At 45.7% G+C, this 25,869-nt stretch overlaps 2 protein-coding genes across 2 annotated transcripts in view; one reads left to right on the plus strand and one right to left on the minus strand.

Moving 5' to 3' along the window:
* Positions 1–25,869, minus strand: part of LOC141103886 (vitamin D3 hydroxylase-associated protein-like) — a 36,742-nt gene that overhangs the window by 10,437 nt on the left and 436 nt on the right. Inside the window, 11 exon segments of the mRNA XM_073593946.1 lie at positions 3,482–3,581; positions 3,953–4,050; positions 4,150–4,275; positions 4,774–4,788; positions 4,791–4,900; positions 7,722–7,762; positions 8,335–8,541; positions 14,685–14,818; positions 15,025–15,168; positions 17,318–17,431; positions 18,914–19,209. Of these exon segments, the coding sequence (XP_073450047.1) occupies positions 3,482–3,581; positions 3,953–4,050; positions 4,150–4,275; positions 4,774–4,788; positions 4,791–4,900; positions 7,722–7,762; positions 8,335–8,541; positions 14,685–14,818; positions 15,025–15,168; positions 17,318–17,431; positions 18,914–19,147 (1,323 nt within the window). The 5' untranslated portion in view covers positions 19,148–19,209.
* Positions 12,947–14,603, plus strand: LOC141103885 (uncharacterized). Its single transcript, XM_073593945.1, has one exon. The coding sequence runs from the start codon at positions 13,168–13,170 to the stop codon at positions 14,533–14,535; it is 1,368 nt and encodes a 455-aa protein (XP_073450046.1). The 5' UTR covers positions 12,947–13,167; the 3' UTR covers positions 14,536–14,603.

The raw sequence follows: 25,869 nt of genomic DNA on the forward strand, positions 1-25,869 counted from the left end.
TTTATATAAAGATCCAATGGCGCAGATTAAGCTTGGTGGTGCTCTGTCGGCGCCCTTTTCTGTTGGAAGGGGCACGAGGCAAGGTTGTCCACTGTCGCCGGCCCTTTTTGCCTTGGTGATGGAGCCACTTGCCTCGGCCCTCAGACAGGCAGATGGGGTTAGGGGCATACAGGTGAGATCCATTCATGAGAAAGTGGCCTTGTATGCGGATGATCTTATCCTTTTCTTGAGTGACCCTGCCCAATCCCTTCGGGAGACTTTGATCATTCTCTCTAACTTCACTAGCTGTTCGGGGCTCAAAGTAAACTGGGATAAATCCCAAATTTTGCCGATAGATGGGGCCGCAAAAGATATTGCGGATCCAAATTTACCTTTATTATGGACAGACAAAATTAAATATCTAGGTATTCATATCTCTACATCTACCTCTGACTATTATACCCTTAACTTAGAACCACTGGTGCAGAGGATGAGAAAGAGACTGAGGGCGTGGGCGAATCTTCCCCTCTCTTTAATCGGGAGGATCAATTTATTTAAGATGAAGCTTCTGCCTGCCTTTCTTTATGCTCTAAGACACGCACCTGTCTGGATCCCAAAAAAGATATTTCGCTTAATAAATACCGTTCTATTATCCTTTCTCTGGGGATCCGGTCAGCCGAGATTTAAGCTGACGGTGCTGCAGAGACCTTGGGGAGAGGGGGGTTTGGCTTGCCCTGACCTTCACTCTTATTTTGTGGCGGCTATGCTATCACACGCCCATAACTGGCTGATCTCTGACGAGTCCAATGCAGCAGTGGTTCTGGAAGCAGCATGTTTGAGGCGCTAAGGAATCTACTTTACCGGGGCTCTAGAGCTCCCTTCCCTCTTACATCAGCAATGAGAGCGGTAATACGGGCGTGGACAGTGGCAAATTTAATACGCCCCATCCCCTCTGGACACATTTCCCCTTATTGCCCCCTTTGGTTCAATCCGCAATTACCAGAATTCAGGTCCATTCCCGACCCTGGGGTATGGGCATGCAAGGGCATTAAATACATAAATTAAATTTGTCTTGAAGGCAAAATACAGACTTTTGATAGGTTGAAAGAACAATATAATTTATCTAACTCCCACCTGTTTAGATTTCTGCAGCTTAGGCACGCTTTCAACACTCAGTTTGCAGGGGCCTCCGTGGCCTTTTACACCTCGAATCTAGAGACTCTGCTCAGAGATGAAGCTCTATCTAAACCCTTATCTTCCATATATAGGGCATTACTCCCTAACGTACACACGGGACTAGAAAACCTTAAGGCAGAGTGGGAGGTAGATTTCCCGGCATTAGATACAGAAGATTGGGAAGAAATGTGGGAATACCCCTTCTCACAGCTAGTATCAGCCAGAGATAAATTGGTCCAATTTAAAATAATACATAAGGTGTATTACACGCCCAAGCGCTTACACAGAATCTATCCATCTATCTCTGCCTCTTGTTGGAGGTGTGACTCAGTCTCAGCGGACTTTATCCATATTTTTTGGAATTGTCCTCAGATTGCAATTTTTTGGGTCGAGGTAACCAAATTTATTTTGACTGTCACCACTGTTCCTGTGCCATTGTCTGTAGAGGTATGTCTGCTGGGACTCGTCGGGCCACTGGCCCCACGCCGGGCAATCAGAACCCTGCTAGGACTATTACTTTACTATGCCCGTAAATCTATAGTACTCAGATGGAAGGCCTCGTCTGCACCCTCAATAAATTTCTGGAAGAGGTTGGTGAATGCGGCCCTACCACTGTACAAAGCTACTTACTTGTCACGTGGTTGTGAAAAAAAATTCCACAAAATATGGGATATTTGGACGGAATCCCTGTCTACTAATGCGGACTCGATTGATGATTAGTTCGCTCCATTAAGTAACTGGGTATAGCTCAAATGGCGTTCCTGATCTCATAATAGTCCCTGGTCTTTTCAGTCGAAAGGCATGGGAAGGGGGGGGAATATGATTATGAACATGATTATAGTACTACCTTGCACATCTCATTCCATTAATGAACAAATGGGTACTGCAGAGTACACATGGAATTGGAGGACTGATTTGAATAGCCTGCAAAAGTGGTTTGAGCGTACAATGGTTTAGTTAGGAACATATAGAAGGTTTCTATGTGTTTTTTTTTTTTTTTTTCTTTTCTTCTTTCTCTTGTTTTGTTTTTCTATGTTTTTTTGTTGACCGAGCCTGGGTATGCCCAATAGGCTCTGTTCTGTTTTGTACCTACACTGAAAATATAATAAAAATAATAAAAAAAAAAAAAAAAACTTACTGTCCCCTCTCTCCAGGTCAGTGTCCCCTTCTCCTGGTCCACCATTTTCCTAATCCAGTCCACCATCCCTTCCAGTTTACTGCCCCTCTGCCCAGGTCAGTGCCCCCCTCCACCATAGTCCACCATTTTCTTCAAGTTCTCTATTCCTTCCTTTCAGTTTATTGTCCCCTCCATCTGGTCCAACCATTCCCTTAAGCCCTGCCACCACCCCTTCTTTCCAAGTTACCGTCCCTTCTATCTGGTCTTCCAACACTTCATCCCATCCACCATCCTTTCTTTCTAGGTTACCATCCCTTCCTTCCAGCTTACTGTCCAGGTCAGTGCCTTCTCTGCCTGGTCTGCCATCCTTTTCTTCCATTTTAGTGTCCCCTTTGTTTGGTCCACTAATGTCTTTACCCAGGCCACAATTTTTTCCTACCAGTTTTCTGTTATCTTTGTCCAGGCCAGAGTACTCTGGGTCTTGTCCACCAATCCTTTTATCCAACCTACCATCCCTTCCTTCCAGTTTACTGTCCTCTCCGTCCAGCTCAGTGCCCCCTCCACCTGGTTTATCATTCGCTTTGTCCATTTCACTATCTATTCCTTTTAATTTACTGTCCCTTCTATCTGGCCCACCCTTCCCTTCATCTCATCCACCATCCCTTTCTTCCAGTTTACTTTCTCTTTTATCTGGTCTTCCAACTCTGCATCTCTAAGAAGGATGTGCTATCTGCATCACCAGAGGAAGTAGACGCTCTATAATCTCCTGATATCCGGTGTGTTGTATCGCCCCATCTTGCTCTCTGAAGATCCGTGTTCCAATACGATTACTAGAGGAGGGACTTCACCATGGAATTTTGATGCCCACATTGGCCTCTGTAGCCCTGTACCCCCATATGTCACCAATGACTCTCAGCCTTCTCTGCTTTTGCTGTAATTTCCTATCACTATTTAAAAATAATCTTTCTGAACATTTTATCCAATTTATTATCAACTTTCATCACTTTTTACATTTTGGGAAGGTGTTAAAAGTGGATAATACTGTCTAGGTTGGGGTATTTGGTATTAATGATGTTAAGCAAAAGAAAAGTATGTGAGGCAAAGAATGAATGAGTGAATGAATCAATCAATTTATCAATCAGTGATAAGAGTTTAGCAGCTAAGCAGAAAGCCAAAGGCTCTTCCAATGTGTACACTGCCTCTGCTCACTGAGTGCTGGAGGAGGAAGGAATAGGTTTTTGTCAGCAAGGCCGGGAAGTTGAACTGGGAGGCGCTTTCAGCCAAGTGGATGTCCACTATGTTCTCCTTACTGGAAATAAACAGAATAGACAAAACATCAGTCCTGTGCGGGGATTTCCATGCAAACTGGTAAAGTGGTCAACTTTTGGAAGGGGTTCTTTTACTGATGTTTAAAATAATGAGCATGAATTAGAACAAATGCTAAATCCTAATAATTCACAGAAAATATCCCAAATTCTCCTGCCCGTTTGTTACAATTTGCACCAATTAAATTCACCATCTTGGCATTAATGCAAATTTTGGCAATGATCAATCTGTGCGTTGGGGCGTCAGTAGATTCACCTAATTATAAACTAAGTCCAGCTCACTTTAAAACTCAGTTACAATATATGAAGCTGGACCAGGCAAAGTTCTCCCACACTAGAGGTATCTTCAACTTACAACTTGTCTGCCAGCGTTTTCCCTCCATCGCCAAAGATTGTCGTTTTCAGAAACATCTGAAAGGCATAATCTACTCGTGGTGGTTTGAATGGGATGAGCTGAATGGATAAATAATGTCACTGTCAGGAGTCTGCTTTTTGGGGGAGTATATGGGTGTTTACTCCTTATCCCAGGAGACAGTAGAGATTTCCCCTTACCTGGTGTCCGGCCTCTCCTAGAAGTTGCTTGGTCTCAAGCAGTACACGCCTCATCCCAGGACTAGGAAGGAAGAAGCCATCCTCCTCATAGTATCCGATTCGAAGAGGTTTATGGCTAGAGTAGAGCTGGAAAAGGCCGGGAGATGACATTTCACTGGCAGAGCAGGCATAGGTCATCCAGCCATCGTACAAAACATCAGAATGTTTTTCTATATCTGTAACCACCTTAAAGTGCATGTAGGGCCCAAACTTCCTTTATTTTAGTTTTGGAAAGAGTAGGGAAGGATTAAAACCCACATAAAGTCCAAATAGAGGCTGTACTCCTCACAGTACTTTACCTTGTAATAATGGGTTCTCAAAGTGAATGCCATGGATGATGGTGTGCCAGAATCAGATACAGCGATGCAAAGTCACCAGCACTCCAGATGAATGTGTTTCTTGTGTTGTGTAAGGATAGTGTCACATAAGGCACAAGAAACCAACATCTCAAGGCCTTGCAAAGTCCCCTTATCAAGGCAACACCGTCACTATGGAACAGAATGGACAGGGAAATGTTGCCAAGGATGGGAATGATCAGGGAAGAGGTTCCAGTAGATAGATAGCAGCATAGTTGGGTCGCCTTACCTCCTCATTGAAGTAGAGATGGGGGGAACATTGGGGTCGAGATTGAACATCTCATCACACAGCAGAGCTTTCATTACCAGAACCAGACCGTCCACATCTTGTGCCATTGGACCAATGCAAAGAGGCACTGAAATAAAAGTATTAGTGTATATACAGTCTGGAGGAAAGAAGGGAAAAGGACGGACAGGACTGAAACCTTTAAATACATGAAAGGGGAGAATAAGGGTAAGGAGGGCAAGAATGGATTTCCAGCAGTGGTGGCCGCTCCATTACAGCGGCCTATCCATGCGTCCCGCCCCCTAATCTACATGCGGGGCGCCAGATGCATGGATTCCAAATGGGGTTTATTTAATTTATTTTTTAAACACGTGATTAGAGTCAGAGGCTCTAATTGGCTTCAAAAAAGGGCAGGCTCAGGGCTCAGAGCACTGCGCCCTGATCTCACATATTGTCCCCCCCGGGCCAACCAGGAAGCGGGTCCTGAGACCTGTTTCCCGATTGGCCAAAAGGAGAAGCAATCCCACTGAAAAAGAAAAATGAGGGACCATAGCGGTCCCCCCGATAGCAAACAGAGGGAGAAGCTACAACGTGATGAGGTCAATTGCAAATAACTTTATTGAAAATTGCATAAGATTAAAAACAGGAGATCCCACGCATGTGGTACAAGACCATACAGGTGGGATCCATTCTTCCGAAATATCTACTGATAATGTTAAACAAAAATAAGAATAACGGACTGAGAAAAAACAATGTTGAATAATTAAAAATAGACGCTAGTAGAGCAACCCTCCTCCTGGTCCCCGAGCTGAAGCTGCTGAATATGCTAGCAAATCTGATACTGGACGACATGAAGCAATGTCCACTTTGGTTTGCAAAACAGCTGTGCAATGTCCCAAAACATAACTAGAGATATGAATGTCCTAACCAGGGCTTAAATGATCTCATATATGTATATAATAATACTCGAATGGGATATCGTGTTGCTGTTTGTCTAGGAGAGTGGATATATCACAATGATAGTCCTACCAATGCGGACATGAAGCCGATATATTTACATACAATTTGTGATGAGCATAATGATCTCCTGGATGATTAAATATATAGTGTGTCTGATCTGATGAGGTACATTGAATGCTGGAGACAGATGGATGCTGGTAATTTTGGTACCATAACTGTATAAGGTGAGGCGCTAGTCAGCCACAAAGTCTATTTGGAATGGATTAGTTTGAAGACATTGACATGGTGCATGTCTTCAAACTAATCCATTCCATATAGATTTTGTGGCTGATTAGCGCCTCACCTTATACAGTATACCTTATTCAATAAAGTTATTTGCAATTGACCTCTTGTAGCTTCTCCCTCTGTTTGCTATCGGGGGGACCGCTATGGTCCCTCATTTTTCTTTTTCTTGTTAGCCTTTTGCGACTTGGGAGGCAGCCCGTCTTATTGACGAATCATGCTGGTCTATTGCTTGTTATATTGGACACGAGTAGATTCATATAAGTGGTCCTTTTTATTATTGTAAGCAATCCCATTGGCCTAGGAGGAGAAGGAGGGAGGAGACACACGGCCGGCGTGATTCAGTCGGCGCTCACCGAGAATCACCCCTAGTGATGACCCCAACCTGTTCCGGACTCTGCCTATGCTGATGATCTAGGGCCTTCCTGTCCACCTAGTGATGACCCCAATCTGTTCTTTACTCTGCCTATGCTGATGACCTAGGGCCTTCCTGCCCATCTAGTGATGATGCCTTTGGCCTGTTCCAGAGTCTGTCTATGCTGATGACCTGGTAACCTCCTGCCTACCCAATGATGACCTTGGCCAGTTCCAGACTCTGCCAATGCCCTGGTACCTCCCTGCCCAACTAGTGATGACCTCAGGCTGTTCCAGACTCTGTTATTGAACGGGTACCTTCCTGTCCACCTAGTGATGACCCCAACCTGTTCCAGACTCTGCCTAAGCTGATGACATGGTACCTACCTTCCCACCTGGAAACATATAAAAGTGATGGCAGAAAAGAGAGAAAATTATCCATTGAGTCTGTCCATTTTTTTTTTGTTGTTTTAGTTTTTTAAACGTATACATCTTTTAGGTTTTTTTTTGTGATGACCTCAGCCTGTTCCAGATTCTGCCTCTGCCCACCTGGAGACGACCTTAGTCTACTTCACTACCCTGCTACTGACTTATTCTTTGTGGTCTTCTCCTGTTGATCTGCCATTGACCCTGACTCCCACTACAGTCCTGCTGTTGTTTCAGAGTTCCACTTTAGCCTCTACATGTGAACTCCATGAGTTGCCCTCTAGTGTCACAGAGGCTCCAGACAATGGCTCAACATCTACCATCATTGTCTTTGTCACTGGCTGGTTCTTCTCTGCTGATATCTGGGCCTCAAGTCTTTACTGACATTTTCTTTCAGTACTCATACCCCTCCTGAACGGCAGCTTCCCCTGTCTCACCTCCAGGGGGGGAGGAGCAAGAGAGGTCACCCCCATCTTCTACCAGATCCACAACCATACTTCCTTCACATACATGGAGAGGAAGCTTTACATCAAACTGATCTAGATTTTAACTCTTGAAAAGTTTCTTAAGACACAAATGATTTTCCAGAGCACATAAAATGACCACTATCTGTACTAAAGCTGATCTCACAGATTCTGACGCTGAGAAGGTCACATGTCATTTAATGGATGATGGTCATGTGACCCTCACAAACTTCTCCAAGGCGGAGATAATTGTGTGACACCTCAGAGGAGGTCCTAATGTGAAGACACCGAGATCCTCTATTGGCAGGTATTGTCTGTTCTATTTGTGGTGGCATCAGCCAAGTAAACTGTTTTCTATCTTTTCTGGTCTTCAGTCATTTAGAAATGGTCACAACACATTTCTAAATTACTGAAGATAATTGGATCCTATTCACATTATAGATACTTCAATAATCTCCATTTTACCTGCAGTCATACCATCGATACAGGGCCGGACCCCACTCATGCTGCAGAATGAAGAGAAATTTGTGTTATTTTCCTAATTCTAATCCCGTGAAAGGCAGTTACATACTTTACATTGTCCTGTGGTACAGGAGAATTTCCTTCTGTGTTGTCAGAACAACCAGTTGTCTTACTGTTCTTCTGTGAAAATCACTACCCATATTTTGTTGTATGATAGTGTCAAGCTCATGCCACTCCCCCACGGTTCCAACCTGCTCCACCCACTTCCCACCCTCAGAGAACACTCAAACTAGGATTTCAGGACTAGAATATCATCCAGAATGAGCTGAAGACCTGCAGCAAACTACACCCAATCCCACATCTATCTCCCGCTGCATCTCTGGTCTAATCAGCATTGTCCATAGAGACTCCCAGGAGATTTTTACACTTAAAATAGAGACTTTTCTATAATTTATCTAAATTTTGACCTCCTCCACTCTGTTATAGTAGTACAGAACAATATATCATTATAAAAGAACATTTAGACATTCTGCCTTATTAGTCAGATAAAACTTTCTGCAATTCTAAATCATCTTTAAAACTCTCAGGGGGTGCACCGTGTGCATGTGGTGCTCACCTCAGCCGTAGAGATGTTGGCTTAAATCCGGCAATCCCACAAAAACTGGACGGGAGACGAATGCTGCCAGTGAGGTCAGTTCCGAAGCCCAGAACCGACCCTCCACCTCCAATCAAAGCCCCTTCCCCACCTGAGGAACCAGAAGCCCCCTTGGCTGTGTTATGGGGGTTCTTTGTGTGTCCGTAGATTGTGTTGCTGGTTTCAAAGCTGTGAAGAGTGGAGGACAATATAATGGCATGCTTGTAACTTATCTGAGACTCTGAAAATAGATTTTCGCATAAAGTTTCTTAAGAGGCAAAGAAATAAATAAAAGGGTGAAATATATATCTCCTTATCTCATCCCACACATTACCAGTGGGTGACACCCCCCATGTCCTGTTGCAGCATCATCTCTTCACTTCCAGGTGGCACAGGAAGCTGAACCAGGAAGAGGTAAGGTAGAGTCATCCTCAACAATCTGGAATGATAACACAAGAACTATTCTTTCACTCATGGTTAGTGTTTGGCTGAAGCCATTTATTATCAATCAACTGTGTTTACTCTTTTTAAATCATAATGGCAAAAGAAACTACCCAAATGACTGATGAAAAGTTTACATACCCCAGTTCTTAATACCGTGTATTGCCCCCTTTAACATCAATGACAGCTTGAAAACTTTTGTGGTGTTTGTGGATGAGGCTCTTTATCTTCTCAGATGGTAAAGCTGCCCATTCCTCTTGGCATTTACTGTAAATTCTTGGGCTGTCTTGGATGAACGTCACGTTTGAGATCTCCCCAGAGTGGCTCAATGATATTGAGGTCAGGAGACTGAGATGGCCACTCCAGAGCCTTCACTTTATTCTGCTGTAGCCAATGACAGGTTGACTTGGCCTTGTGTTTTGGATCATTGTCATGTTGGAATGTCCAAGTACGTCCCATGCGCAGCTTCCTGGCTGATGAATGCAAATGTTCCTCCAGTATTTTTTTGAAAACATACTGCATTCATCTTGCCATCAATTTGGACCAAATTTCCTGTGCCTTTGTAGCTCACACATCCCCAAAACATCAGCGATCCACCTCCGTGTTTCACAATAGGAATGGTGGACCTTTCATCATAGGCCTTGTTGACTCCTCTCCAAATGTAGAGTTTATGGTTGTGGCCAAAAAGCTAAATTTTGGTCTCATCACTCCAAATGACTTTGTGCCAGAAGGTTTGAGGCTTGTCTCTGTGCTGTTTGGCATATTGTAAGTAAGATACTTTGTGGCATTTGCGTAGTAATGGCTTTCTTCTGGGGACTCGACCATGCAGCCCATCTTTCTTCAAGTGCCTCCTTATTGTGCATCTTGCAAAAGCCACACCACATGTTTTCATTGAGTCCTGTATTTCACCTGAAGTTATTTGTGGGTTTTTCTTTGCATCCCGAACAATTTTCCTGGCACTTGTGGCTGAAATTTTAGTTGGTCTACCTGACCGTGGTTTGGTTTCAACAGAACCCCTCATTTTCCACTTCTTGATTAGAGAGTTTAAACACTGCTAATTGGCATTCTCAATTCCTTGGATATCTTTTTATATCCCTTTCCTGTTTTATACAGTTCAACTACCTTTTCCCGCAGATCCTTTGACAATTATTTTGCTTTCCTTATGAATCAGAATTCAGAAACATCAGTGCAGCACTGGATGAAAGATGCAAGGGTCTGTCAGGAGTCCAGAAACTCAGTGACCTTTTATACACGCATACTAATTACAAGCAAACAGATCACAGGTGAGGATTGTTACCTTTAATAGCTATTCAAACCCCTTTGTGTCAACTTGTGTGCATGTTATCAGGCCAAAATCACCAGGATAAGTAAACTTTTGATCAGGGTCATTTGGGTAGTTTCTGTTGCCATTATGATTTAAAAAGAGTAAACACAGTTGATTAATAAATGGCTTCAGCCAAACACTAATTACGAGTGAAAGAAATGTTTGTGTTATTCATATTCTCTGAAAAAAGGCCAAGAAATCATAAATTCTGCCAGGGTATGTAAACTTATGAGCACAACTGTGTGTGTGTATATATATATATATATATATATATATATATATATATATATATATATATATATATATTATATATATATATATATATATATTATATATATATATATATATATATATATATATATATATATATATATATATATATATATATATATATATATATTATATATATATATATATATATAAATATAATATAGTCTCATACTGTTGTGGACTCTTTGCTAGGTCATTTGGGATGTGCTGTATTTCATTGTTCTATTGTGTCTGTCTGCCTTGGGAGAAAAGTATTATGGGATGTGTATGTGTGTTTGCTGTGAGAGGAGGGGGAATTCCTCCAACAGCTCTCCCTGCTAATTGGACAGTCTACCCCCCCCTGAATGCAAAGGGGGGGATTGTCCTGAGTGTTACCTGTGTACCTGTGTTTCAATAAACAGTTCATGTTCAACAGCCAAAACAAGTACTGCCTAGTTTTTGGTTGTTAGCGGTTGGAATATCTGATATCTCTATTCAGACTGGTGGAAGTGGTATATGACGAAAGCACTCAAGCTGAGTGTGGGATGATTTTGTTAGATTGGTGGCAAGCAGTGGAACGCTTCCTGCAGTCTAGGACATCCAAACCTCCACCAGGATCCAAGGTCCGTATAGCAGGAGAGAAGAGGTACAGATACCAGCCACCAGGGAAGAGGAATTCAGAAGGAGGTTGTGAGAGATGCAGATACAGCACAGAGGACCGGTATCAGAGCAGGTCCTGCTGGGATGGTATGATTCTATCCGTTGTGAACTCTGGAAAGAAGCGCTAGCCCATGAGCAGCGACACCAGGGAAAAATTCTCCCCTCCATCCAGGAAAGGTACTGGTCGCATTATGTATTGTGGGTGCTGTTTTTGGGGGAAAAAAAAAGGAAGGAGGAACAGACAGCTGAGTTAAGCAGGCTGGTCTGGGCAGAGATGCGGCTGGATGAGAGCTACAGAGCCCTCCGGTAGCATGTATCCCAAGCATGCCCTTGGATAGTGGATGACAGCCCAACAGAGAGCTTTGGCTACGGCGGCCTGGGACTGTTGTATGTAAAGCTGACAGGGGACCATAACTTTGTTAGCATTTTGGAGTGGCGGTTGGACGAAATCATGGATTTCAGAAAAGATACTGAACGTCTCGGAATTGCACTGGGCACTGGAAGATATAGGAGTTTCTGGCCGTTCAGGAATGGGAGCTGGAGATCACCTACAGCCGGCTGCTAGTCTCTGCTCGGCGCCAGGGCTGGGTTCCCTTTGCCTGGGACTATCCAGAAGTACCAGCCGACAGTCCTGAAATCTCAGCTGAAGTGTCAGCAATGGATTTAATTGACTTTTCATCAGAAGATGTTATCTATGAGGAGTCACCTGCCAAAATGTTGGCACTGGGCCCAAGCGCCACTGGGCCCAAGCGCCACCGGCCCATGCCCTGGACTTTTAGCAATTCCAGAGACTTGGAATTTAATAGACATTTCTGTAGAGGAGGAACCACCTAGCGAACCCCCAGAAGAAGTGCTGGCAGCAGGACAGAGTACTGCAGACCCCTGCTCCACACCCATGGCAGTTTCGGGGGCTCGAGGTGAGGAGGTGGTGTTTCGTCTTCCCCAGTGGATTGCAGAGATGCAGGGAGGGGAAGCAGCCATTCCCCCTCCCCAACAAGGATTCATGCACCTGGGAGACAGTACCAGAGAAAGGACGTCCCAGCAGCAGACCGTGCCTCAGAATGATGACACCAACCCAGCTGAAGCCCTGGCAACCGGACAGAGGGCCCAAGACCTCTGCCCCACACATGCGGCAGTTCTGGAGGCCAAGGGAGAGGAGGTTGTCATCTTCCCTCCCCAATAGTTAGCCAGGGCAGATGATGTGAGCCCTGAAGCGCTAACAGGACAGAACACTACTGGCCTCTGCACACAACAACCCAATCCGCAAGAGCTCCAGGGAAAGAATGCAATTGGCTCCTCACAACTGCAGCTTGATCTGTTGTCAGTTGATGGGACTGCGGTCCCCATCTGTATACCCCAGGGATGCTGGGCAGTCGGCCCGGATTCCCAACAGCATGGTGGAGTGAACCCAGCCACCCTGTCTTCTCTTCAGCTGTTGAAAGGACTCCAGGGAGAAGGGCCAGCAGTGAGTATGTTCTACGAGAGAGGCAGAGGTTGGCTGGGTGAGGAATGCTCTGTTTGGAACAATTTGTTTAGGGTATTGTGTGGGTACAGGCATTGGGGGACTGGAACTATGGACTAACTTAGGAGTCAACCCGTCTGGGGTCTCCTCCTGTGTTAGTCTGTTGCCAAAAGGGGAGAGATGTGACAGGAGTCACTTTGGGCGGGGGGAGAGAGATATAGATATATATAGCTATATCTAGTCTTATACTGTTGTGGAATTTTTTGGGGTGTGGCTGTATTCCATTGTTCTATTGTGCCTGTCTGCCTTGGGAGAAAGGTATTATGGGATGTGTATTTGCTGTGAGGAGGGGGGAGGATTCCTCTAACAGCTCTCCCTGCTGATTGGACAGTCTATCCTGCCCTGAATGCAATGAAAAGGAGGGATTGTCCTGAGTGTTACCTGCGTACCTGTGTTTCAATAAACAGTTAATGTTCAGCAGCCAAAACGAGTACTGTCTAGTTCTTGGTTGTTAGAGGTTGGAATATCTGATATCTATATTCAGACTGGTGGAAGTGGTATATAACGAAAGCACTCAAGCAGAGTGTGGGATGATTTTGTTACAGTGAGGAAGAGGTGGAGAATGGGGTGAAGGAAGAGGTGGAGGGTGAGGTGAAGGAAGAGGTGGAAGGTGAGGTAAATGGAAGAGGTGGAGGGTGAGGTGAAGGAAGAGGTGGAGGGTGAGGTGAAGGAAGAGGTGGAGGGTGAGGTGAAGGAAGAGGTGGTGGTTGAGGTGAAGGAAGAGGTGGTGGTTGAGGTGAAGGAAGAGGTGGTGGTTGAGGTAAAGGAAGAGGTGGTGGTTGAGGTGAAGGAAGAGGTGCTGGGTGAGGTAAGAGAAGAGATGAAGGAAGAGGTAAAGGAAGAAATGAAGGAAGAGGTGGTGGATGGGGTGAAGGAAGAGATGAAGGATGGGGTGAAGGAAGAGGTGGAGGGTCAGGTGAAGGAAGAGGTGGAGGGTGAGATGAAGGAAGAGGTGGAGGGTGAGGTGAAGGAAGAGGTGGAGGGTGAGGTGAAGGAAGAGGTGGAGGGTGAGGTGAAGGAAGAGGTGGAGGGTGAGGTGAAGGAAGAGGTGGAGGGTGAGGTGAAGGAAGAGGTGGATGGTGAGGTGAAGGAAGAGGTGGTGGTTGAGGTGAAGGAAGAGGTGGTGGTTGAGGTGAAGGAAGAGGTGGTGGTTGAGGTGAAGGAAGAGATGAAGGATGGGGTGAAGATAGAGGTGGAGGGTGAGGTAAGAGAAGGGATGATGGAAGAGGTGGTGGGTAAGGTGAAGGAAGAGGTAAAGGAAGAAGTGAAGGAAGAGGTGGTGGATGGGGTGAAGGAAGAGATGAAGGATGGGGTGAAGGAAGAGATGAAGGATGGGGTGAAGGAAGAGATGAAGGATGGGGTGAAGGAAGAGGTGGAGGGTGAGGTGAAGGAAGAGATGGAGGGTGAGGTGAAGGAAGAGGTGGAGGGTGAGGTGAAGGAAGAGGTGGAGGGTGAGGTGAAGGAAGAGGTGGAGGGTGAGGTGAAGGAAGAGGTGGTGGTTGAGGTGAAGGAAGAGGTGGTGGGTGAGGTGAAGGAAGAGGTGGTGGTTGAGGTGAAGGAAGAGGTGGTGGTTGAGGTGAAGGAAGAGGTGGTGGTTGAGGTGAAGGAAGAGATGAAGGATGGGGTGAAGATAGAGGTGGAGGGTGAGGTAAGAGAAGAGATGAAGGAAGAGGTGGAGGGTAAGGTGAAGGAAGAGGTAAAGGAAGAAGTAAAGGAAGAGGTGGTGGATGGGGTGAAGGAAGAGATGAAGGATGGGGTGAAGGAAGAAGTGGAGGGTGAGGTGAAGGAAGAGGTGAAGGGTGGGGTGAAGGGAGAGGTGGAGGGTGGGGTGAAGGGAAAAGTGGAGGGTGGGGTGAAGGGAGAGATGAAGGATGGGGTAAAGGAAGAGATGAAGGATGGGGTAAAGGAAGAGATGAAGGATGGGGTAAAGAATGGGGTGAAGGAAGAGGTGGAGGTGGATAGGGGTAAAGGAAGAGGTGGAGGATAGGGGTGAACGAAGAGGTGGAGAGTGAGGTGAAGGAAAAGGCGGAGAGTGGGGTGAAGGAAGAGGTGGAGAGTGGGGTGAAGGAAGAGGTGGAGGATAGGGTGAAGGAAGAGATGAAGGATGAGGTGTTAGGAAGAGGTGGAGCCCCTTACCAAATCAGGCTCTGGGGCACATTGGTCTTGGCAAACACAATAGCTCCTTGTTTCTTCAAGACTTTGACGATGACGCTGTCCTCCTCCTCCAGAACATCCAGATACTGAGCCAGGCCACATGTGTAGGGGTGACCCTGAAAATCCCACAGAGGACTCCTAGGATATTTAACAATAGTGGATCGAGCTATCAAGCTATTATTGGACAGTTGGATAAATGGTTCTGAGTATTGGAAGTATCTGGTCTATGAACCAACGACTCCATTTCATCTATAGATCCAGTGATCATTGTGATAATTGGTTCTACAGAGGAAAGATCTGAAATATGTTAAAAAAAAATGACCTGATAGCCAACATGCTCCTTTATGGACACTGGGACCCCATACAGAGGACCTTTCACTCCATTCTCTTGTAGTTTCTTCAGTTGAGCTTCACAGTCGGACAGGAAAACAGTCACACAGTTCAAACTCTTGTGAACTTCAAGAGCCTGCATAGAATTGTACTCCCATTATTCTTCTAGAAAATGTTTAGTGTATATGTGCTGGAATGTCAAAATATATTTACATTATTTCATGTTATATTATGCTTGTGCTATCAGATCCTCCATCTTACTGAGAAACTGTATGTACCCCTACCCATTCACATGGGTGGGACCGGGATCTGGGGGCCCCTCCTCGTTAAAGGGGGCTTCCAGATTCCGATAAGCCCCCCCACCCACAGACCCCCACAACCACCGGGCAAGGGTTGTGGGGATGAGGCCCTTGTCCCCATCAACATGGGGACAAGGTGCTTTGGGGGGGGGGACCTCAAAGCACCCTCCCTATGTTGAGGGCATGTGGCCTGGTACGGTTCAGGAGGGGGGGGGGCGCTCTCTCACCCCCTCTTTCCATGCCATTTTTTTTATTTTGGCATGGGGTTCCCCTTAAAATCAGGTCTGGTATGGATTTTGGGGGGACCCCCCACCATTTTTCTTTTTTTGGCTCAGGGTTCCCCTTAACCACTTCAATACACTGTGTTATATAAACTACACTGCCTGCACTGAGTGAATATAGAGTCTACACTGAATATATAGGCTACACTGAATGCAGAGTATAATGTATATTTAACTGCTTTAAGAACTATGTCAACCAAGTCTTGGCTGTTTATCCAGGACTTGGCTGACTAATGCCCTTTTAAGTCTCTTCTCTTAAATAAGTAAACCTGAGAGAGCTAAAGCACAGTTTGAACTGTGTCTGTGTGTCATTTATTGTGCTATTTAACACTAACCTTATGGCTAGGTGTGCCAATAGGGGCTGGGATGATTCTTGGGGTTGAAGGGCAAAGTAACGGACTGAACAAACACAAGCGGCTCCAACGGGGGTAGTGCTACACGAATATCCATTAGCCTGAATGTATTTTGGCCAGGAAATTGCATGTGAGAGGGGCCAACCCGTCCTTAAGTACCACCTAATATCTCTATTTTTATGTGGAACATCTCTGAAATTATGTGAGATCTAACGTTAAAACCACTTGATCTTACCGGATTTAACCAATATCTATTAGCCTGCAAGATTTTTGGCCAGAAAATGTGATAAGGGGGGGCGCCCCCCCTCCCGCATTAATCGCTTAATAAGTCTCTAATGTTTGATCCAACGTTAAAACCACTTGATCTTACCGGATCTAACGAATAGCTTCCAAAATAGCGAATTGTTTGGTCAATTTTTTGATAAGGGGGGCTGATGATGGGTTAGCCGCCCCCCCCAAGCAAATAACTGTTAATATTGCTGTGTGAGATCCAATGCAAGCAACGGTTGATCTAACCTGATCTAACAAAGATCTAAAAAACTGCATAAGATTTTTTCATAAATTTTGATATGGGGGGCTAACCCGGCAGAGGTAGACAAGTGTGTCTTGCCTACAGTCAAGCATGGTGGTGGGAGTGTCATGGTCTGGGGCTGCATGAGTGTTGCCGGCAGTGGGGGGCTACAGATCATTGAGGGGACCATGAATGCCAACATGTACTGTGACATACTGAAGCAGAGCACGATCCCCTCCCTTCAGAGATTGGGCCGCAGGGCAGTATTCCAACATGATAACCACCCCAAACACACCTCCAAGATGACCACTGCCTTGCTAAAGAAGCTGAGGGTAAAGGTGATGGACTGGCCAAGCATAATATTACCGTTCTATTGTTTTCTCTGTTCTCCCAACAGTGAAGAAAAAGAAAAGAACACCCCAATGTGGGAGAGAATACAGATAACAGAAAACGATAGTGCTACAACCAAAATAACCACAAGATGGCAGTATAATAGCCAATTATATAAACATTCACATAACTATGCATAGCATTAGATTTTCCACAACTAGTGAAACATCACAGTTATACAAGCTGTACACTCACTACTTTGCATTGTAGGAAGGTGTCATTTCTTCAGTGTTGTCACATGAAAAGATAGAAATTAATATTTACAAAAATGTGACTGAGGGGTGTACTTACTTTTGTGAGATACTGTACACTATCAGTGACAATATGGAATAATAAAATATAGCAATATAAAATATCGATTTATAAACATATCAAACTATAAAATAAAACCGGGGGAGTTCAATGTAACCATATCTATGGGTTCTGATTGTCCAGTTAATGACTGCATTACCTTCTTGACATAGACATAGAGTGCCGTCTCCGGAGACAGAGTGCCATCTTTCAGCTCTTCAGCCAACTCCACCAATGTCAGATCCAGAATCCTTCTGTGATCCAGGCCGGGGTTCTGCAGGAAGACATGGGGACCAGTAAGGACTGGGACCAGCCACAAAAGATCTCCATAGACACGACCCTAACTTACTGCTCTACCTTTAGGATCCAGGTCTGGGTCTACCAGGAACCGGGCCACAAGTCTGGAGTATTTTAACCTAAAGATCTCCTTAGACATGGCACGATCTCCCTAGACATATGAGCCCCAGATGGTGACCCAACACAAATAACCACCAGGGAAGGCAATTGTCCATGGAGATTCCATGCAGAATAAATATAGCCAGGGCCACTGATAAAGTAGTACAGCCCTCCTGCATTAGGTCAGATCCTCACCAGTTTAACAGGGGCTCTACTGCCTTATCGTTGAAACCGATCCCTCTGTGGCTTCCCCTACAGCATAGCCAGCTTCTCCTCCTCTCCCTCCTGCTGACATTTAGCCGCAGTGGGGGAAACACAGGAGGACCTGCGGCTGTGTTCCTACAAATTAGGACCTGCGGCAGTGTTCCTACAAATTAGGACCTGCGGCAGTGTTCCTACAAATTAGGACCTGCGGCAGTGTTCCTACAAATTAGGACCTGCGGCAGTAATTGTACAAATAAGGACCGACAGCTGTGTTTATACAAACTAACGAGCAGGGCCCTCCGATTCCTCCTGTATTGAATTGTATTGTAACTGTACTGTGTGTCTGACCTAAGAGCCGGTTCACACTGCTGCGATGCGGGAACCCTGCAAATCCAAAATTCTCCGCAATGCATGTCTCTCGGCGGCAGTTCACGCTGCTCTATGCAAACTCATGGGAGTGTCAGTTAAAAGTTAATGACACCCCCAAATCTGTTGGAGTTTGGTCTGAATGCGATGCAAAATCAGCCATACTACCATATAAATTAGGACCTGCGGCTGTGTGCTTACAAATTAGGACCTGCGGCTGTGTGCTAAAAAATTAGGACCTGCGGCTGTGTGCTTACAAAAAATTAGGACCTGCGGCTGTGTGCTTACAAAAAATTAGGACCTGCGGCTGTGTGCTTACAAAAAATTAGGACCTGCGGCTGTGTGCTTACAAAAAATTAGGACCTGCGGCTGTGTGCTTACAAATAATTAGGACCTGCGGCTGTGTGCTTACAAATTAGGACCTGCGGCTGTGTGCTTACAAATAATTAGGACCTGCGGCTGTGCGCTTACAAAAAATTAGGACCTGGGGCTGTGGTCATATAAAAAAAAATAGGACCTGCGGATGTGGTCATGAAAATTTTCGGGGGAGGGGGGGGCTGTCAGGTAGACTGTCATGAGTTCTAGCAGCAGTCTTTATTACAGTTGAAGGTTCTCGGGTTTGTCTTGTATGCACAGCAGGTTTAATATCAATGACTAAAGTCAGTTAACAGTGGCTGAGCATTAAATGTGCAGCAATGTGGTGATGATAAATCCTCACTTAGTAAATATGATCTGAGTGGAGGCGTCCTCCTTTCTATAGAACAGGAAATACATATTTAGTGCAGAGTACCTGCTGGAGAAATCTGCGCAGAGCCTCCTGCATGAGGCGCACACTGTCCTCCCTCCTCTCCCTCTCCTCCTCCATCCTCCTGAGGATATGAATTCTCTTCCTCCATCTCAGGCCGTACACCGACGCAGCAAAGAGGCATCCCAGGGTGGCTAAGAGCTTGCACTCTAATGAGCGTTCGGAGAGAACGTGGGCCAGCGTATCTTTCATGGTGGCAATCTGTTGTATAGAAGACATCGGCTCTTATATCACCCGGGCCGGTCCCACGTGTAATATCTTCCTGGTATTCTATGCTGATCCTGGGAACAAATCACAGAAGGCATTACCCTGTCTGCAAGTATTAAAGAGTGAGGTGAGATCTCTGCTATGAGTTAAAATGACCCCTGTACATTATGTTGTATGTTCCACACTCCTGACCCCTGCATTGTGTACATTATGCTGTATGTTATACACTCCCGACCCCTGCGCCCTGTACATTATGTTGTATGTTACACACTCCTGACCCTCTGCATCCTGTACAGTATGTTGTAGGTTACACATAGGAATAGACAAGTTAATACACATATGCAATAAATAGAGGGAATACCACCCTCGGATAATATTTATGCCAATAGCAGTTATTTTAAATACAATCAACCAATCATAGTCATTAACTCTTTATCTAAGCAAACTCATCATGTCACATTATACCATCTCACATTATATTATGTCACCCAGACAGACATAACTCGAGACTATCCCATGACAACTAGAATCCCCCGTGTCTAGTTTCGTTTTCAACACAAGACACTTCTTACACAACAATATTTATTTAATAAGCAAAATGATAACTTTTAAAGGTGCAGTTCGTATATAAGATTGCAAAGCGCAAGGGGGGCTTTTTACATGACTCTTTTCCCACGCTGGTTACATTCTCAATGGTGTGGGGTCTTCAGCACCCATGCCCCAAGTGCTGCTAGGGCTCCTCCCAGCCTGGCTTATAACAGGGCACTGACTGACCCCTGACATCAGTAAGGGACGCTCTAGCTAAAAGGGGCCTAGCACCTGATGACCCTAAGTACAGTACTGTAACCAGACACTATCCTGGTACAGAGCCACCTAGTGGGAAAGTGGCTAACTGTCAGAAACCATGAAATCAGACCGAGACAGAAGTACAGTTAAATCACACCTGTTTAATAATAAAAGTAAAAAGAAGAAACGTAGTCAAAACATAGCCAAAGTTCAGTAACCGGAACAGATAGTCAGCCAGGCCAGAAGTCAGGGATCAATGTAGTGGAACAGCAAGCAGGATCTGGAGCCAGAAGGGGTGTCAGCAAAGCCAGTCTTTAAACAGGAACACAGGAGAATGTCTCTGTGATGTTGACCAAGGCAAAGGCAGAGATCCTCTAGACTGGACGGCTTAAGTAGGCAGGACTGACGAGCAGGATATTATCAACAGGTGAGTAACTGTGGAAAGATAGGAGCTGGCAATTAGCTGACAGCTGAGCGTCCAGCTCTGAGAAGGAAGGACTGAGCCCAGACCTGACACTAACTGCACCTGCCTACATATGGACTCAACTGAACGGTCCCTACGTTTGTATTGCCAGATTTTCCTTTCTCATTCAGAAGTGAAATTTTCTATCATTAGAAGAACTTTGATGGTATATTGAAGGGTATCACCTTAATCTTTATTAATTGTAAGGTTGGATGGTTTAATAATCCTTGTTGTTTTCTGTTTTGTCTCCCCAATGTTGACCAATATTCGATATTTAAGCATAGGTGGATCCCATCTCTTCTCTGTCATCCTGTAATATAGGGTTTGCTTGTCACTATGGTTGCTTCACCACAGAATCACATCCCAGAATAGGTACATAAACCTGAGCAGCGGCCGGGGAAGGGGGGGGGGGGGAACCTCCATCTTTCCATGCACCCCATGCTGCCTGTATCTGTGGGGATCTATTGCTGTGGCCGGGCCACCAGGACGTCCCCCTCTGTCCACCTTGACCTTGAAGCCTCTTCCCTGTGCAGCTCTCCTCATCCCTCATACGTTTGCTGTCTGTTGCATGGACTCCTACACCTCCCAGGATCCCGTGTTCCCCCTCTGGAAGTGAACTGCTGGACCCTGTGTCTGCTGATCACCAGTGTGGACCCCTCTGCTGAGCCAACACAACCAGCAGGTCAGAATAGTGGGATGCCTACATATTGAGTCATTTGACCAATTTGATGCACCATATTGATGCCCCTGTTGTGTGTTCCTTGCTGTGGCCTGGATGTCTATCCTACAGCTCTCAACTTGCCCCTTTCCCTGGTGTTACCATGCTGGTGTTCTGCCCCACTTCTGCGTGACGAATAAACACCCCACATGTTGGGTCTCATGCTCTCTCTGGGCTCCTGGTACCTCACAGGGGGCAGAAGACACATGGCCTGGAGGAGCAGGAAGTGTGGATCCAGGTCATCGAACGTCCACATGGCACTCTCCGATGAGAGTCAGATATCCACACATCAGATGTAGTGAGGAGGGAGTGACTCCATTTATAATGTCGCAATAGGCCTACAAGCAGAATACGCAACCAGAATACAGGGTGACGCCTGTTCTGTGCCAAGCAGCTCCTCTCTGACACTGACACAGCCTTGGGTAACACACACCAAGCAAATTCCAGGTTATATTGGTTTTCTCAGCTTGAGAAAAGAAATGAGCACAACCTCTGCCGGTAACAATAATGTCAAATCTGGCCGTTTCAGGCTGAAGAAGCAGATGGGAACCATATTACCGAGATCCAGACATATAGATGGCTGAGATGACAAGCAAATGTTTACTGAGTACCCAACGCAAAGATTGAATTGTACAGGTTTTTGTGTGTGTTAACCCTTTACAGACATGTTAGCCACCACCATGTGTTTTAACAGAAACACACACCACCCACTATTGCAAGATTGACCTTTAGGAAATGTCGGTATCGCTCGCTGCCACATCCAGACAGGAATCTAACAGAGGGTCGGGACCCGGATCTGACCGCAGGACCTCGAATGTGTCTGGCAGTAGCTCTTGTTGCTGAGCCACCTGAGTTGCTGGACAGCTCTCTGTTTGATCCCTTGGATAACCTAACTTTCTATCTTGTTCCTGCTGAACCTTGAACTCTTTGCTCCTCCCATGAACTTCCTGATTTAAGGTATGTCTCTGCACTTCCTAGTCTCTCCAGCCAGAATTTTGCTCCCTGTGCTCCTGCTGCTGTCCGCATCTTCTCTACCACTGGTTACTGACCTTTGGTTTCTTCCTCAACTACGCTCCCACTTGATCCTAACCTGCAACCTTTCATTACAAACCATTCATTATTATCGGCTACACTTTTGCTTTATCCCTACCTGCTATATCTGCTACTGGACCCCGGCTTGCTCACCTCCTAGTGGGGCGATTCTGAGGACCACAACCTGGTACTAACACACAGCAAAACCCATCCCCACTATCAGGAGCTCTGGTGATCACCAGTTAATGCTTAGACTCCGCACCAATACACATCCTGAGTCTCTTTTTTACCAGAGCCAAGCTTTATACATGATCCATAATTCCTGCTGTGATGGAGTGACCTTCAGAAAATAGTGTTTAAATTAATGTATAGGAAAATGCCAATCAGTTAGACACCAAACTCACCCATACTACAAGGTCCAGAAGGCAGATGGGAGACATTCAATCTACTAAGTGAGACATTCATAATATCTATATCAGGCATCACTAAATGTCAGACTCCCAGACTGCCCCGGTCCTGCCATTTAGGAGCCAGTTCTCCCCCTCTGCAGTCGCCACTGCTGACATCCCCACAGGCTGCTATCAGAAGGCAAGACAGTTCTGGACAAGGGCGGGATCTGCCAAGCTAACTTTTCACGTTGAGCAGCAGGTGATTGGTTGCTAGGACAGAGGGCGGTCCTAGCAACCAATCTCAAGCTGATTAACAGGAAAAGTTGTGCAGCTCCAGTGCTCAATTCAGAACTGTCCTACCTCCTGATGTCAGCTCTAGACCTGCTGTGTCTCCGCCCTCAGCCCTGTGTAAGGTAGGACACAGACATTACATGTGATGGAGTACACAGGAGATACAAGGAGGACACAGACATTATATGTGATGGAGTACACAGGAGATACGAGGAGGACACAGACGTCACATGTGATGGAGTACACAGGAGATACGAGGAGGACACAGACATTATATGTGATTGGAGTACACAGGAGATACAAGGAGGACACAGACATTATATGTGATGGGAGTACACAGGAGATACAAGGAGGACACAGACATTATATGTGATGGGAGTACACAGGAGATACGAGGAGGACACAGACATTATATGTGATGGGAGTACACAGGAGATACAAGGAGGACACAGACATTATATGTGATGGGTGTACACAGGAGATACGAGGAGGACCCAGACGGCACATGTGATGGAGTACACAGGAGATACGAGGAGGACACATACGTCACATGTGATGGAGTACACAGGAGATACGAGGAGGACACAGACATTACATGTGATGGAGTACACAGGAGATACAAGGAGGACACAGACATCACATGTGATGGAGTACACAGGAGATACGAGGAGGACACAGACATTATATGTGATGGAGTACACAGGAGATACGAGGAGGACACAGACATCACATGTGATGGAGTACACAGGAGATACGAGGAGGACACAGATATCACATGTGATGGGAGTACACAGGAGATACGAGGAGGACACAGACATTACATGTGATGGAGTACACAGGAGATACGAGGAGGACCCAGACGTCACATGTGATGGAGTACACAGGAGATACGAGGAGGACACAGACATTATATGTGATGGAGTACACAGAAGATGCGAGGAGGACACAGACATTATATGTGATGGAGTACACAGGAGATACGAGGAGGACACGGACATTATATGTGATGGAGTACACAGGAGATACGAGGAGGACACAGACATCACATGTGATGGGAGTACACAGGAGATACGAGGAGGACACAGACGTCACATGTGATGGAGTACACAGGAGATACGAGGACACAGACATTATATGTGATGGAGTACACAGGAGATACGAGGAGGACACAGACGTCACATATGATGGAGTACACAGGAGATACAAGGAGGACACAGACATTATATGTGATTGGAGTACACAGGAGATACGAGGAGGACACAGACATTATATGTGATGGAGTACACAGGAGATACGAGGACACAGACATTATATGTGATGGGAGTACACAGGAGATACGAGGAGGACACAGACATCACACATGATGGGTGTAAACAGGATATACAAGGAGGACACAGACATTATATGTGATGGGAGTACACAGGAGATACGAGGAGGACACAGACATCCCATGTGATGGAGTACACAGGAGATACGAGGAGGACACAGACATTATATGTGATGGAGTACACAGGAGATACGAGGAGGACACAGACGTCACGTGATGGGTGTACTTAGGAGATGCGAGGAGGACACAGACATTATATGTAATGGAGTACACAGGAGATACGAGGAGGACTCAGACGTCAGATGTGATGGAGTACACAGGAGATGCGAGGAGGACACAGACGTCACATGTGATGGGAGTACACCGGAGATACGAGGAGGACACAGACGTCACATGTGATGGGTGTACACAGGAGATACGAGGAGGACACGGACATTATATGTGATGGAGTACACAGGAGATACGAGGAGGACACAGACGTCACATATGATGGAGTACACAGGAGATACGAGGAGGACACAGACATTATATGTGATGGAGTACACAGGAGATACGAGGACACAGACATTATATGTGATGGAGTACACAGGAGATACAAGGAGGACACAGACATTATATGTGATGGAGTACACAGGAGATACGAGGACACAGACATTATATGTGATGGGAGTACACAGGAGATACGAGGAGGACACAGACATTACATGTGATGGAGTACACAGGAGATACGAGGAGGACACAGACGTCACGTGATGGGTGTACTTAGGAGATGCGAGGAGGACACAGACATTATATGTAATGGAGTACACAGGAGATACGAGGAGGACTCAGACGTCACATGTGATGGGAGTACACCGGAGATACGAGGAGGACACAGACGTCACATGTGATGGGTGTACACAGGAGATACGAGGAGGACACGGACATTATATGTGATGGAGTACACAGGAGATACGAGGAGGACACAGACATTATATGTGATGGAGTACACAGGAGATACGAGGAGGACACAGACATTATATGTGATGGAGTACACAGGAGATACGAGGAGGACACAGACGTCACATGTGATGGAGTACACAGGAGATACAAGGAGGACATAGACATTATATGTGATGGAGTACACAGGAGATACGAGGAGGACACGGACATTACATGTGATGGAGTACACAGGAGATACGAGGAGGACACAGACATTATATGTGATGGAGTACACAGGAGATACAAGGAGGACACAGACGTCACATGTGATGGAGTACACAGGAGATACGAGGAGGACACAGACGTCACATGTGATGGAGTACACAGGAGATACGAGGAGGACACAGACATTATATGTGATGGAGTACACAGGAGATACGAGGAGGACACAGACATTATATGTGATGGAGTACACAGGAGATACGAGGAGGACACAGACATTATATGTGATGGAGTATTCAGGAGATGCGAGGAGGACACAGACGTCACATGTGATGGAGTACACAGGAGATGCGAGGAGGACACAGACGTCACATGTGATGGAGTACACAGGAGATACGAGGAGGACACAGATGTCACATGTAATGGAGTACACAGGAGATACGAGGAGGACACAGACATTACATGTGATGGAGTACACAGGAGATACAAGGAGGACACGGACATTATATGTGATTGGAGTACACAGGAGATACGAGGAGGACACAGACATTATATGTGATGGAGTACACAGGAGATACGAGGAGG

This window comes from Aquarana catesbeiana, linkage group LG07 (assembly GCF_042186555.1).
Source record: "Aquarana catesbeiana isolate 2022-GZ linkage group LG07, ASM4218655v1, whole genome shotgun sequence".
Lineage (NCBI taxonomy): Eukaryota > Metazoa > Chordata > Amphibia > Anura > Ranidae > Aquarana > Aquarana catesbeiana.

Excerpts from the sequence above, each read along its gene's own strand:
- LOC141103885 (XM_073593945.1), top strand. The coding sequence starts at position 13,168 with ATGGAAGAGGTGGAGGGTGAGGTGAAGGAAGAGGTGGAGGGTGAGGTG.